The sequence below is a fragment of the Euprymna scolopes genome, chromosome 7, assembly GCF_053919585.1.
Source record: "Euprymna scolopes isolate OS-2025 chromosome 7, ASM5391958v1, whole genome shotgun sequence".
Lineage (NCBI taxonomy): Eukaryota > Metazoa > Mollusca > Cephalopoda > Sepiida > Sepiolidae > Euprymna > Euprymna scolopes.
Window position 1 is genome coordinate 161,316,357 of NC_136488.1, and position 16,979 is coordinate 161,333,335.

The window sequence follows — 16,979 nt, forward strand, 5'->3', positions numbered from 1 at the left end:
TTCCACTTCCTATGGCTTCGTAGCGTAGTTGTAAGAGGTCACGTTTTCTTTCACTTTCTTTTCACGTCACTGGTTCGAGCTTGCCTGATTACTAACACTTTTTTTTTTTTTTTTTTTTTTTTTTACACCGCAACATTGGGTACTTCCACTAGTTGTTTATTCCCGGGCAACATTGGGTACTTCCACTAGTTGTTTATAAAGGAAGAGACAATTCAATTCAACCTACTGAGATCAAAATCAGCTTTGTATTGGATACAATCTAATCTTAAAGTTGCTAAAATGTGTAAAAAAAAAAAAAAAGTAAAAATATTTTCGATATGAAAACAAAAACTACTTCATAAATTTACATGATTTTTTTTGAATATGACATTTTTGTTTCATGATGGGTACATACATCATAAAGATTTTTCTGTATTTTTTGTTTATCTGCTGTTAGTACTAAATGTTTAAATCCTACTTGGAAAAATCAGTGCATTATTCTGATTGGTCAATTGACATTGCCTATTCTTTAGTAAATTGATTTAATAGATTAAAGAAAAAATATATTGATTATTTTTTTTTTTTTATGCAGGTCTTTGTTCTTAAACCAGGAACGAATAACAACGGATACGCATGTGACAGGGATATTACAAATAATTCTCAAGGAGAAAGGGTAATAACGATGGCAACCCAAACCCCAGAGGTAGAGATCCACGAACCAGATGGAGTGTTACAAGACCCATGTCACAGTAACGGACTAATGATGGTCCCTCATCCACCACTCTCATCTATCTACCATGGCACGTGGCCAATTGCGAAAGGTAAATACGTTTATTGATTTATATATATTTAAAAGAAAACGAATTTCCCTATATTTAAAAAAAGAAAAAAAAAGGGAAGAATCTGTATGTATAAAAATATAACTTCTTGATCAATTTGTAATGTATTGTATTATATCAAAGAAATAGGACAGGAAAGAACTCTCTTCCATTTGCCTGTTTCCCACCGGACTACAACTTGGATGTCTTCAAGTTCAACATAAACAAATTCCTGATAAACTGCCCCCTTAAGTAAGACACTTTATCAAATCTCCATTACTAACAATTACCGCGATATTATCCCGTTGATTACTGTACACACAATAACCCTTATCCCAGAGTGGCGATAAGTGGTGACTACCATGTAAAAAAAAAAAGAAAATTCAACTCACTTTATTTTTATTTTATAAAAGCTTTTTATATCTAGTTTTTCCTACAATGCATTTTTTCTAAATATTTAAACAACGCATTTTTTATTTTCTGGGTGTAACTTTTCATCTAGGCTCTGATGCCACTTACACATTTCAAGTCCCACTTCTCCAAACACATCCCGCCCTCTTGTGTCTCGAACGCGTCCTTTCCCCGCCCCCTCTTGTGTCTCGAACGCCTCCTTTCCCCGTCCCCTCGTGTCTCGAACGCGTCCTTTCCCCCGTCCCCTCGTGTCTCGAACGCGTCCTTTCCCCGTCCCCTCGTGTCTCGAACGCGTCCTTTCCCCGTCCCCTCGTGTCTCGAACGCGTCCTTTCCCCGTCCCCTCGTGTCTCGAACGCGTCCTTTCCCCGTCCCCTCGTGTCTCGAACGCGTCCTTTCCCCGTCCCCTCGTGTCTCGAACGCGTCCTTTCCCCGTCCCCTCGTGTCTCGAACGCGTCCTTTCCCCCGTCCCCTCGTGTCTCGAACGCGTCCTTTCCCCCGTCCCCTCGTGTCTCGAACGCGTCCTTTCCCCGTCCCCTCGTGTCTCGAACGCGTCCTTTCCCCGTCCCCTCGTGTCTCGAACGCGTCCTTTCCCCGTCCCCTCGTGTCTCGAACGCGTCCTTTCCCCGTCCCCTCGTGTCTCGAACGCGTCCTTTCCCCGTCCCCTCGTGTCTCGAACGCGTCCTTTCCCCGTCCCCTCGTGTCTCGAACGCGTCCTTTCCCCGTCCCCTCGTGTCTCGAACGCGTCCTTTCCCCGTCCCCTCGTGTCTCGAACGCGTCCTTTCCCCGTCCCCTCGTGTCTCGAACGCGTCCTTTCCCCGTCCCCTCGTGTCTCGAACGCGTCCTTTCCCCGTCCCCTCGTGTCTCGAACGCGTCCTTTCCCCGTCCCCTCGTGTCTCTAACGCGTCCTTTCCCCGTCCCCTCGTGTCTCTAACGCGTCCTTTCCCCGTCCCCTCGTGTCTCTAACGCGTCCTTTCCCCGTCCCCTCGTGTCTCTAACGCGTCCTTTCCCCGTCCCCTCGTGTCTCTAACGCGTCCTTTCCCCGTCCCCTCGTGTCTATAACGCGTCCTTTCCCCGTCCCCTCGTGTCTATAACGCGTCCTTTCCCCGCCCCCTCGTGTCTCTAACGCGTCCTTTCCCCGTCCCCTCGTGTCTCGAACGCATCTCCAACACATTTTGAACACGTGCTTGTCTGAACACGTGTCTCCTTTTTATCTTTGCTGTGACATCACATCACACAGCCAGCCGGGTCATTTGCATATTGCTGCTGCTGCTGCTAACCCATATCAGTGGCTCTGTTACAATTTTTTATAATTTCCGGAATATATTTTCATTTCATCACAGGTACATCATACATAGACACAGATTTTTTTTTAATATAGAGGAATTCTGGACATGAACCAAAACTATTTTATCTCAATTCTGTATACAAAAGCAAATCATTTTAGCCCTTACAAGAGTTTTTTTTTTTTACATAGGGGTTATCACATATCAAGTCCCAGAGGCCACTCGAGGATAAGGGTTAATGTGTGTATTGTAATCATTGGGGCAGTACCATAGTAATTGTGGTGGAAATTTGGTATAATCAGATTATTTGTGAGGACAGTTCAATAAGAACTTGATTATTTTGGACTTGAAGCCAACGATATTGTAGTCAGCTGGAAAGCAGACCAGTGGAACTGAGTTCCACAGTTGGGCAGTTCTAGGAAAGAAGCTTTGTTCATGGAATTAACGTTTAGGTTAAGACACTGATAGATAGTGGAGTGAATTTATTGATAGTGATTTTTGCTAGACAAGTGTTTTTTGTGAAAAATTGGCGAGGAGGAACCATAGATTGGAGCTCAGTCGAACACTTGCCATGAAAATAACGATAGAGCAAAGACAGGCTTGCAATGTCTCTTCTGTAGGAAAAAGATTGCAGAGAAGAGAAAGGGGCATCGCCTGTTTTTGGAATTTTTGACATAAGGATTGATAGTTTTAATTATTTAAACGACTGCTCTCACTAACGTACTGTACACGCAATAACCCTTATCCCCAAGTGGCTGAAATTTCATTTAGATTTCAAACCTTTTATTGTATCCAAATGGGTAGATTATCCTTGTTCTATCAATCATGACCTGGTAGAAGTCTTAAATAATTTTATTTTATTCTTAGTACTGCCTGTAGTGAGGATTGAACCTTCAATCTCCATATATGGGGCAACGATTAAAGGTGTTAAGTACAAAGTAGTTCAAAATGACTTTTCAGGGGATTAAAAGTTTGATCTTCACTGCAGACTACCAAGAATTAATTACTTTTTAGTAATAAAATAATAAATTATTTGACACTTCGGTACTTGTACTTGATTAAAAAACATCAAAAAATGAAAATATCGAGAAAAAAAAAAAAAAAAAAAAGGTTATATTGTACGTATCCGTTGTGGAACAAAATTCTCAAAAAAAAAAAAAAAATTTCACTTAATTTCATCAAGTAGTTTCTATTTTTTTTTTTTTTTTTTACAGCGAAAAAACAATTTGTTATGATACCGAGCAAAAGGTTTGATTTTTAGGAAGAAAAGCTATTATTAAAGATGGGAAGGAATTATCTCCCCGTGGCGTGTTAAAAATTTCCATAATGGCTGACTTCAACGCGCTCTCATAAAAATGTGTTTTTCCGCTGTAAAAAAAGAAAACTACTTGATCAAATTAAATTAAATTTTTTTTTCCGGAGATCTTCAGTCCAAAACTGATACGTACAATATAACCTTTTTTTTGATATTTTCATTTTTTAATGTCTTGATTAAACTACAAGTACCGACACTTCTATTTGGTAAGGGTTGACAGAACAAGAACAATCTACTTCCATGCATTAAATACAGGGTTTAGTTCAAAGTTCTGTAACGATACCCAAATTCAACAAGATGCACCTGAAAAAAGGTTTGGGGTAACATTGGGCGAAACACGAGAATAACATCTAAAATGAGAACAGTCATCCAAATAATACAAATTATAAATCCTCATCTAAAAAAAAAAAAAAAAAAAAAATTCACAATATATGAATTTACTGAAAGAAAAATGGACGGGTTTTTTGTTTTTAAATCTTGAAATAGGAATAAATAAGGCAAAACAAAAGAGGATGAAAAGAATCATTTGAATGATTAAAATCGTAAAAAGTAAATTATGTTTGTTTTTTTTTTTTAATTCTAACAAAATAGACTTCGTAGCCTCATAAGAGATGTCCTTTTCTCTTCCTTGCAACCTCTATCTCACAGAAGAGATGTTGCGAGTTTGTCTCTGATGTATCGTTATTTTCATGGAAAGTGTTCGACTGAGCTTCAATCTATGGTCCCCCCTCGCCAAACTTTCACAAGAAACACTCGTCTAGCTGTAAACACTATCAATAATTCCCCCCACTCTTTATCTGTGCCTAAACCTAAACGTAGATTCCATGAACAAAGCTTCTTTCTTAGAACTGCACGCCTGTGGAATTGTCTTCCATTTTCCTGCTTTCCGGCTGACTACAATATAGTTGTCTTCAAGTCTAACGTAAATAAGTTCTTGATGAGCCGTTCCATATAAGTTATCAAATTTACCAAATTTTCATTACTAATGATTACTATATTGTCCAATTTCTACTGTACACTCTTTAACCCTTATCCTTGAGTGGCCTCTTGGCCTTGATAATGTGGGGATGCCTTTGTAAAAAAAAAAACTCCGATATTGTCAACTCTTTATACTAAAATCATAGAATTGGCAATTATAATAAAAAAAATAAATAAATAATAAATACGTTCTTGACATGCTTCGGCTACTTATTGCAGTAATTACTCCATTAAAGAAATTCTGCTGTTTATTGTAGTGAGTGATCGCATTCATTGTTTTTTTTGTTTTTTTGTTTTTTATAAGAGAGCTATTATTTATCAAGGCCAGAAGGCCACTCGAGGATGAAGATTAATAAATATATGCTGGTGGTATAGTAATCATTAATGGTGTAAGTTGGGGTAGAATTTGATTATTTAAAGGGCTAATTCAACAAGAACTTGTTTAAATTGAACTTGAAGGCTATGATATTGTAGTCGGTCAGGAAGCAAGCCATCGGAACAGTGTTCCACAGTCGAGCAGTTCCAGGAAAGAAGAGCTTTGTTCATGAAATCTGCAATTAGATTTAGACACTGATAGAGAGTGGGGAAATGTGCTTGGTAGCCTCTTCTCCACAAAATCATCAAAAGATTTCTTTTTCGATTTAGATAATTACACTGTGAAACAAACTACCACATAGAAATAAGTTGTGTTTAAAAGCATACGTTACATTAAAGAATATATTAAAAAGCCGCAGTCTGTATTATTTCGATTCTTCAGATTTTTGTTCTCATCTTGTTATTTTCACAACGTTTCAGTTGATGTAACCATCGACCTTTTTCATGTCTTGTCAAATTTGGGAATTTGCACAGAATTTCAAGCAGAACTCTTTCATTAAGTCATGGAGGGTAGCATGCTCGTATTTCATCAGCCATAACTAGATTTGAAGTCCTAAGTAATTCACAATTATATATTTTTTTTAGTGTTGCCTACACTAACGATTGAACCTTCAATCTCCAGAAAAATGTAACTTTAAAACTTAATTTTACCATATCCAGTCCGAAGAATCCAAATATGACTAATCAATCCTCATCTCAAAAATTCAGAAACTCAAAAGTACAGTTCATGCAACAGAAATAAATTGAAAGGATTATGAATCTTCATAACTATGAGTCGTTCCAAAAGTAAAGGCTCCTATTTTTTTTCTTTAAGTTGAATAGCTACGAAGATGGGAGTGGTATCATTTTGTGTTCCAGAATTCATTTTTTTACATAGTCACCATTATTCTCAATGCACAGTTGCCAGGAATTCAGTGACGCATTTCTGCTTCTGATGCACATCCATGACAGGGGATGCTTTCTTAGAGTCTCACACTGTAAACATCTGTAACAGAGAAATGAAACTTTTAAGTCATAAATGCATAAGTTCAGTCATCATAACAATGCAATTTGCATTCTTATCCATTCAGGTGGAATAAAATAATAGGAGGCATTACTTTTGGAATGCCTTTCATATTTACAACAGATGATTTTGCATGTTAATGTCTGTTTTTTTTATTCTAGTGAATGTATTTAAATGATGTGTTTTTGTTTGTATGTGTTGTAGACTTTCCAACCAGTCAGAGTGATGGTAACTTGGACAGCCTGGTGAATCATGACACAGCCAGTATTTTCAGCTTTAATTCTAGCAATACCAATGCCTCTGCTCCTCCTGTGTCACGTATTCAGGCTACCCAGCCACAACTTGGAACTAAGGTGAGATGATATGCTAAAAATAGGATTTATAATATTTCGGGCACACAGAACCAACATCAATATGATGTTATGCTTAATTGGGTTGGATATTTAGAATTAAACCTATTTTCCAAAAATGCAGAAAATTTTTATTTTATTTTATGATGTACATGTCTGTCACAGATCAAAAATGCTATATTCCTAAAAGCATGTAAATTGATCAAGTGGTTTTTTGTGTATTTTTAACTCAGAAAACCAAATTTTATGACTAATCGAGATCCATGTTTTGATTTGCCATGCATAATAAATAAGGGGGAGACAACTAAAATTCAAACTATAGAGAAAATCAGCTTTGTATAATAGGAAATTTCCTATTGAAATCACTAAAAATCATAAAAAGTAATTTTCTGTATAAAAAGAAAATGATTAATATATATGATTTTTGGAATGTGACATCTTCGTTCTATGATGAGTACATATATCATTAAGATTTTTCTACAATTTAGTTCTGAAAATAGGTTTAATCTGATTTATAAAACTCACTATGTCTGTCTGTCTCCATATTTTCAAACTCTACCTCTCCCGAAACTAAAAGTTGCAAAGGGGTGCTAGGGGCATCAAATGATTGGATTTTTTATGGATCATTCTTTTATGGGTTTTTAGCTGGTTAAAATAATTTTTAAGGGGTCAAAATTGATAAAAAATAAAATTGTTATACATTTTGTACATTCATCTTGATTTACTTTAAATCAGTTCATATGCGTGTCACGTTGGTATAGTGGTAACGTCACCAGATTTGAAGGCTACAGGTTTGCTTTCGGTTTTGATTCTAGCTGATGGCACCCAAATATTTTTTTTTTTTTTTTATTACTTTTGAGATCATGACTATAATAATATACCCAAAATCTGGACGAATTAAAATATCATATTTTAGCGTATTTTATGAACAGGCAAAGATGGGCGACCCCCTGGGGACTTTTGGGACTAAAGATGGGGTTGGGGTGGGGGCAAATGCTGAACTTAGTCATTTTTTTTTATGCCTCGTTGTTATATTTGTAATAAGCTCTAATTAAAACACGAGTAAAATGTAAACAAAACCGATAAGGTGTTGGTGTAAATGAAAAAAAATTACCGGGTAAAAAGAAGCCCCGATTTAGTAGAAGTTCAATTTATTTTAAATGAAATATTTTGCAATGTTTCCTTTTTTATCGATGCTCATTAATTTTTCTGAAAACAATATAGATATAACAAACAAACGAAAAAAAATTTTTATCATATTTTCTTCACATTTCTCTTCAAAAAGCAGCGTTAATATGACAGGGTTATTTTTTCATTTAACACCGCCATGAAGTCAGCATATTGAATTTTTTCAGTGTTTAAATTCATTTGTTAAAAAAAAAAACAGTTTTTGAAAAAAATATTTTGGTTTATTATTATTTAGGTTATAAAACAACTTTCTCTGCATAGACATAGTCATAATTCCACAATCGCCTACTCTAGTGTTCATGTAAGCGAAGAAATCAATTTTATGTACCAATGTAATTCTTGTTTACAATTCGTTGATGAGTTTTCGTGTTTATGATTAGACAAATGGTAGCTTACCTTGATAATGTTTGATCTTTTATTATATAAAAGGGCAAATGTTTGTGTGTTTGCTAAAAACTTTTGTCATCCGCGTCGAAGTGGCATGAACATGGTATCGTTAGAAAGAGCAATCTCTCGAACATATAATATCAAAAAAATTATAAAAAAATTGTCAATTATTTCATGTAGAAATGTCTTGCTTGAAGGGGGGGGGTCAGGTAAAAACTTTGGTTTCGATGCTGTTTGCTAATTGTGTATGTGCAAACAGTCGATTCATTGTTTCGTTTTAATTTGCAATGTCATAACATCTATGTCGTCATAGTCCAATCAATAATGTGTTCGCTTACAAACTTTTGCAAGTTCACGCCCAGCACGCAGCATTTTTGTTTTTCTTTCCTTTTGCTCACAAAATTTTGCTTTCGGTTTCTCTTTCGGCTGATGGCACCTAAGTCCTGTTTATTTTTTATTTTTTTATTTAACCAAATTTTACGACCGAGCAACGCTGAGCGACTCCCCCCACCCCACCCACCTCACCCCACTAGTCACATATAAGAAGAATAGATTTAATAGTCATATTATGCATATTTTGGGAGGAGTAACATGTGTCACGTGCCGTCTGTTGTGTCAAGGGAAAAGAGAAAAATAAAGTAAGTGTGCCTTGCGTGTGCTCTTCCGATCAAGGGGTGATAATCATGTTTATTCTTATCTTTATACTTTTTGTGTCTGTGTGTTCGCGCCACACACAAAACACTGTTATAGTAGTTGCAATAGTTCATTATTAATTTTTAAAATCAAATTGTTTAACAAAAAATAATTTTTTTCTTACTTCTGAAAAGATTTGTTTGAAAAACCTAGGTTTAAAGGATTTTTTTTATATTTTCTAATATTCTTTGTCATACGACTCGTAACTGTTTATTATCATTTTCTGTTCTATAATAATGCTCTGTCCTCAATAGTGAGTGTATTGTATTAGGAATTAATATAAACTAATTACTTTATAATACTTGAAAAATGTGTGTGTGTACATGTATAGTTTTTTTTTTTGTTTTGTTTTTTGTGTGTGTGTGTTGAGAAAAATTGACTAGAGTATGAATAGGCACAAACAAGTTTTGGAAAGGAAGCCAAAGTTTCATAACCATATTGCTTCCAGATTCCCACTACTCTGAGAAGATACCTATTACTAATCTTCAGTGTTGCAATTGGAAATTGGAAGATTACAAACTTGGAGTTTGACTGAGTCTGTAACTTTCCAATTTTGAATCTGCGAAACTGAAGATTAACTATACATATTTGCTCCTGTTTCTTGGTAATCTGGAAGCAATATGGCTATGAATGTAGCTATTTAAATAAATTGCATGTGTGTGTCGATTAAAAATGTAAAACAATTCTTGCTGACTTGAACAAAGCCAACCATATTGTGTGTTGCTTTGAATAGAACTCTTTTAATTATATAATCAACATTTTTTTTTCTTTAATTGTCTCCTCACAATTATTATGTAAATACTTCCTACATTTTTATGTGTTTGTTGGATATTTATTGTGCGTTTCCTCTTTCAGGTTGAGATGGTCTATTCATTGTTGTCCATGCTTGGCACGCATGACAAAGATGACATGAGTCGCACGCTACTTGCGATGTCCAGTTCACAGGACAGTTGCGTTTCTATGCGACAATCAGGTTAGCATTTTTTTTTTTTTTTTTTTTTTTTACATAACCTTTCTTATTAGAATGTAGTTTTGTTTTTTGATTTTTTTTTTTTTTTTACATAACCTTTCTTATTAGAATGTAGTTTTGTTTTTTGATTTATTTATTTTTATTTTTTTTTTGATTAGTCCTTGTGTATTTATTTATTTATTTTTTTTTTTTGATTAGTTCTTGTTATCTTGAAATGTGTACATGTGTATATATATAAGAAAGAGAAAAGAAAAATATTAACGTTTCGGACCCATTTTCGGGGGATTTCTTCAGGATGATAAAATGATTGAGGAAAAGTTAAAACCATGATGAACCGAAATATTTTCATGCTACCTTTCTTTAAACCTGATCATTTATTATATATATATATATATATATATATATATATATATATATATATATATAGAGAGAGAGAGGGAGATGTATATTATTATTATTATTTGAATTACCCTCCCTTGTTATCCCTTCATTTACAATCAATCTCCCCTCTTATTTCAATGATATGGAATTGCACACAAAATATTAACATAATACTTCACGTGTCTTTGTGTAAAAGATTTTTTTTTTTTTTCATTCCTTCATAATTCGTATTATTCTAGATTGTTGGTGTCATAAAACTATTAATAGTTCCAAGTAACTAGGTAGATGTAGTATTAGCTTATATATATATATATAGTAGAAATGGTAATTAATAAAAACTTGAAGAAAGTGCTCAATACTGTTGTGGAGCAAATATGCGTTTTATTTTTTATTACCGTATCTTTCTGTTAAGTTACATTATTGTTTCAGCTACCCGTAGACTGTAAAAGTCTGAGGAAGCTACAGATGGCCAAAAAAACGTCCAGGTAGCTGAAACAATAATGTAACTTAACAAAAAGATACGGTAATAAAAAATAAAATGTGTGTATGTATATATATATGGTTATTCAATTATATTTCACCTTTTATTTATACCAATCCTTTTATTTATGAAGCTCGACATAACTACAGAGCAAATGCAAATAGATGACAAAAAAGTCTATATCCCAAATTCCAAGATGTTGTCCATCTTACTGTTTATTTCTTTCAGCATGTACCTGTTTCATAGCACAGGAGCATTCATATAATTATGTGAATTTTTTTTAATATTTTCCACCCTGACTAATCAGAAGAATGGAACTCATTAACTTAAAAAAAAAAATGAAAAGAATGTGGGCATGATTATATAAATCCGAAAAGATTGGAAGAGTAGTTACATATATATATAATTACAAATATATATATATATATATAATTACAAATTTTGAACTTATCAAGATAATCAAAAGCTCAATATACTAAATAGAGCAATTAAAGAAATAAGAAAAATAGATGATGAAAATTGAATAAATTACAATATTTATTAATCCATCAAATTTAAACAAGTATTTAAAACTTATAAGGAAATTATAACAAGAAATTCTTTATTATAATTCCTTTAATTTATTCAACTTTTTTTCGTCATACACATGCGTGTGTGTATAAATTGTCATATGATTTTAAATACAAAAGTGTATAAGTCTTTGCAACATTCTAGATTATGAATATATATAGAAAAAGAAATGTTATTTTGAAAACAAACAAAAGTAACTCTGTGGTATTTTATGTTTGCAAGGGGAACAAGTAATATTAATGAGATAATTTAGATGAAAAACAAACGATTCTGTAATTCATTATAATATAATTTTAAACAAAAAAAAAAGTTTAACTTTAATCTTAATGTTAAGTCATAAATGACAATTTTGTGAGATAACATCTCTCTCATATATATATATATATATATATATATATATATATATATATATATATATATATTTTAAATGGTAATCTACTAGCATGCATGTTTCAAGGTTCTACCTCTCTTCACACACACACACACACACACACACATATATATATATATATATATAAAAGCGAAAATGTATGTGTGTTCGCTTTTTCTGTGTGTCTACAAAAGGCTTCTTTTAGAGAAGCGGTTGTTCGGTTCACAACTTTTTAAAACTTTTTATATCACATACAAATCGTAATATCTCACAGTTAACAACGAAGCTTGCCTGTCTATTTAATTTGCTCGATTTCGGGAAGATAAATATTCAACATTTGTCGCTCGCCGCATGTGGGTTAGTCTTTTTCCTATAACATCTTGGGGATGAGGAAAAAAGCGTTCAGCAGTAAATGAAATCCCGCAGTCAAACTGACCTCATTAACTCATTAAAACGAGCACCTGCTAAATTCAACTAATTAAATAAATTCAAACGTGTTTCCGTAAGCATGTCGTGGTGGGGCAATGGTTAACGTCGCACGTTTTTTGTTTTTTTTTTCACAACTTTGCCTCAAGGGTTCGGGTTCGATCCTCATACTTACTTTTTTTTTTTTTTTTAACCCCCCCCCCCCCCAAACACCCGGGCAACGCCGAGTACCCCTCACTAGTATATATATAAAAGTGGCCTCGTCTGTTTACCTGAGAAACGGTTTCTACCAAACTGCTCTGTCAATTTTTGGTCTACAGACTTGAAACTTGATATATAGAGGATTTGGACCTGTTGAAAAAATTAGATTTGATCTTTAGTCGGTAAAAATAGCTGCTAAGGGGTCAAATTGGAAAAAAAATTGGAGCTTGGCAGGGTTAAGTCGACTAAACGTGCTATTTTGATGCATGCACAAATATAAACTTATATCTTTAACATTATTTTTAAGTTTTTATATGTGTAACGACATAGTATAAATGGTAACAAATAAGGCTGGAGAGTTGTATGTTTTGCTTTTAATTCTAGCTGATGGCACCCAAGTCATTTTTTTTTTTAATTTTTGAAATCATTACTATATATTAGATACAATATAAAATCAATAAAAAATTGAATCTATAATAATAAATATGAAATTTGCATGAATTAAAATATCATATACTAGCAGGCCCCATGTCCCAGCATTGCCCAGGAATTTATAGTGACGAAATTTCAATGACCAAGCCATAACTAGAATTAATAATACTACTGGATAGTGATGTTAGCATTAAGATCGATAATAACAAAATTGCAATACTACTATTATTACTACTAATAGCAATAATATTGAGTAATAATGATGTAAATGATAAAAGTAATATTGAAAAAAATATAATATGAAGAATAATGATACTGCTTGTATTAGTACTAATAGAAATAAAATGATAAAAGTAATACTACTAACTTTAACTAAGAAAAATAAAACATATTAAAGATAATGTTAAGAAATGAATCAACAATATTAATAGTAATATTAATAACAGTAAGACAAATAAGCATAATGATAATTGTAATATCTTATGCCTCCGTTCAGTCTCGAAAGATAAAGGATACCCCCTGTAGGGGGCAGCTGCGCATGTAATTATGTGGCAAAGATTGTGCAATTCCCAACCCCACCTTGCCTGAATAGGCACTGTTTGACTCCAGCAGCAATGAGAAGTCCAGGACAACTGGAAGCAATGCCGAGATAAGTGGAGAGCACATACAACACCTGAAAATCCCAAATGGTCACCCATCTGGTATTGGCCAGGCTCATGATTGCTTAACTTCAGTGATCTGATGGCAACGGGTGTGTCAAACATGATTATGCTGTATATAATTGTAATAATAAAACAGCCAATAGTAGAAATAATCAGAATATTATTAATAGCACAAAAAAGAATACAAATGATATTAATAATAATAAAACTACTACTAACACTAATAATAAAACTACTACTAATACTAATAATAAAACTACTACTAATACTGATATTAAAACTACTACTACTACTAACACTAATAATAAAACTACTACTAATACTAATAATAAAACTACTACTAATACTGATAATAAAAATACTACTACTAATACTAATAATAAAACTACTACTACTACTAACACTACTAGTAAAACTACTACTAATAATAAAACTACTACTAACACTAATAATAAAACTACTAACAATAATAATAAAACTACTACTAACAATAACAATAAAACTACTACTAACACTAATAATAAAACTACTACTAATAATAAACTACTAAAAATAAGAATAATGTAGAAAAGCAAAATAGTACTAATAATAAAACTACTAATACTAATAATAAAACTGCTACTAATACTAATAATAAAACTACTACTGCTACTAATACTAATAATAAAAATATTCACAACTGTCAACAACCTCAACAATAATGCCATGATATATTTTTATTAAATTGTTAGGTGAAAGTACAGAGTATATAGAAAAGTGATCCCCCACTTTTAAAACTATAATTTATTCATATCATTGAAACTACTCGTTTCTTAGGATTTTAACTGTTTTCGTTTTCAGCACCCTCGAAAACCTGTAATGTGGGTGGAAAGATACTGCACCTTTACCAACATATTTAAATCATACTTATTTGTTTTCTTAGTTTTGCATATGAATTACAAAATATCTGCTGGTGCTACCAGATCAGGCTGCCCTGTGGCTTCCTGAGACGAAATGCACCTACATTGACGTTTTTTTTGTTTTCTGATCTTTTTTGTAAAACTTAATTATGTTCTGCAAAACTAAAAACAAAAACAACAGCCTATCCCCCCCCCCTTTTTATTTTATTTTTTCCTACCTTACTCCCGGTCCTGGATATGACCTTAAACTACATCCGATGGTGAGGTCCAGCTTACGGGCTTGGGGAGTGTGGAGCCACCTCTTAATTGCCATTGCTCCCAGGTCCACCCTGACCCGGAGTGGTAGTACCTGTTAGGGTCCCAACTATGGGTTAAATAGAAACAGATTTTAAAAAGGAAAAGAAACAACAAAAAAAGAAAGAAAAAGAAAACAAATATATTCTATTAAATTATCTATTTATTTATATTTTTTTTTGCCCTGTCGGTAGGGCATGAGAACAAACCGACTGTCCCCCTGCAGAGGGTAAAAATCCCTCAATGGGGCAACCAGTTAGCCGTGGGTTGCTACCCGTAAAGTCTTAGGACGTGATCCTGGTGATTGAGCGAACCTAAACCAGGATACATAGAAGTTTAGGCACCGCAACACATTACTTTGGCCCTTACTTCGATTGGACGGGCGGTCGGAGAGGCCCGATCCGACCAATCGGCCAGTCACGCCAAGCCCCACCATATATTGCCCATTCCAAAAACCCACTACTAATACAACACATCCCCCCTCTCCCACAAATAACCCTACTCCCTAATATATGATGGAAAGCGGTGGCTGAGGGTCAATCGATTAGGTGTGAATATCGATGACGAGGCTGTAAACCTCTCAGGATTGCTACAGATCCCATAGCAATATCAAGAGAGAACAGATAATCATTATGATACCACCAAAGTCGGTTATATCATCATTGTATCCCTGTAGAGGCTGGGCGAATGGGTTTCCCCCCAGGCTCTTCCCAAATAGGACTCCGAGGTGGGTGGGGAACAAAGATGACGAAAAAAGAAAACAAAATATATGGCTTATTCCTCCTAAAAACCACCCAACCACCCAAAGAGAACCCACTCTGATGTCTCTGACATCAGTAGCTCTGACGAAGAGACGATAAAACCAAGGAACTCAACATTCGTAGTAATAGAATCAATGGAGGAAACTCCTTTGAGCAAACTATCACCTTTTAAAATTGAAAAAAATCTTAAAACTCTAAAACCAAAGTCTATTAAAAAACAATTTAACGGCAGCCTACTAATAGAAACCCATAACGAAGAACAAACTAAAGAAATATTGAAACTAAAATTATTTGAAAACATCAAAGTCAAATGCTATAGACATCCAACCCTAAATACCTGCAAAGGAGTAGTGAAAAGCCACGAACTTGCACTTTGTCCCTTGGAGGAAATCCGGACAAACTTACAGAAACAGAATGTGTTAGATGTTCACAGAGTTCAAATTAAAAAAAACGGTGAGAAAATCGATACCAATACATATATACTAACTTTCGATTCCCTCACCATACCCAAAGAAGTGAAAGTCGGATATATGAAAATAAATGTAGAAATTTATATTCCAAACCCCCTCCAATGCTTCAAGTGCCAGAAGTTTGGACACCATCAAGATCGGTGCACACGATTACCAGTGTGTGGAAGATGTGGAGAAAGTGGCCCACACATTGACTGCAGAAAAGATTTCAAGTGTGCCAACTGCCTGGGAAACCATGGCGCTGGCTCTAGATATTGCGAAATATGGAAAAGAGAAAAAGAAGTGACCAAACTAAAACATATAAAGAATATATCCTACCCAGAGGCCAGGAAAATCATCGAAACTAAAACATATGCAGATGCAACAAAAAAAACTAATCCAATCAACAATCAAAATGGTCATATACATGTAACGGATACAACTGACAAGAAAATTGATGTCCTAAGCAAACTAATAAAGGAAATGAAAGAACTATTAGAAGAAATGAGGAAAATGAATAGTGCAATGTCTGCAACCAATCCAAGGATAATATTAAGTAAAGACACTACTGAACCACAAAAAGAAACAAAACCACAAACGATTTCTATAAAAACAACCGAACAACCATCAAACACATCACAAGCCAGAAAAGAATCAAAAATCCCCCCAGACAAAAAAAAAAAACAAACAAAAACAGGAAAAGAAAGATCCCGATCTATATCTCGAACAGGGACTCCGACAGAAAATAGATTTGAGGGATTGGAGACGATGGAAGTTGAACACAATTCCAAATGATGAACAAAATATTACAATGGAATATCAGAGGGATAAAAGCAAACCAAAATGAACTCACATTATTAATAACAAATATGAGCCCAGCACTTGTCTGTCTACAGGAGACCTTTCTGAAAGAAAATAATACCATCAACATAAAACACTACACATCTTACAACTACATAAATAAAGATACGGACAGAGTTTCTGGAGGCACATCAATACTTGTGAAGAATGAAGTCCCTCAAAGACAAATAAATATAAACACAAACTTGCAAGCAATTGCAGTTGCAGTGACTCTACATAGAACTATAACACTTTGCTCAATATACATCCCTCCAAAAGATACAATCAACGAAACTGAGATAACTCAATTAATAAAACAACTCCCTAAACCCTTTTTTCTACTAGGAGATCTCAACAGTCACAATGTAATATGGGGAAGTAAAGAAACAAATAAAAAAGGAAAAGAAATAGAAAACATAATAAATAAAAATAATCTATGCCTCCTTAATAATCAAAACTACA

At 34.1% G+C, this 16,979-nt stretch overlaps 1 protein-coding gene across 4 annotated transcripts in view; it reads left to right on the forward strand.

Annotated features, from left to right (window-relative positions):
• Positions 1-16,979, forward strand: part of LOC145280217 (adenomatous polyposis coli protein-like) — a 306,855-nt gene that overhangs the window by 254,985 nt on the left and 34,891 nt on the right. For all 4 annotated transcript variants that reach the window (XM_080132000.1, XM_080131999.1, XM_080132002.1 and 1 more), the window contains 3 exons: positions 572-800; positions 6,368-6,516; positions 9,637-9,754. In XM_080132000.1, coding sequence (XP_079988126.1) covers positions 572-800; positions 6,368-6,516; positions 9,637-9,754 — 496 coding nt within the window. The remainder of the gene's footprint in view (positions 1-571; positions 801-6,367; positions 6,517-9,636; positions 9,755-16,979) is intronic.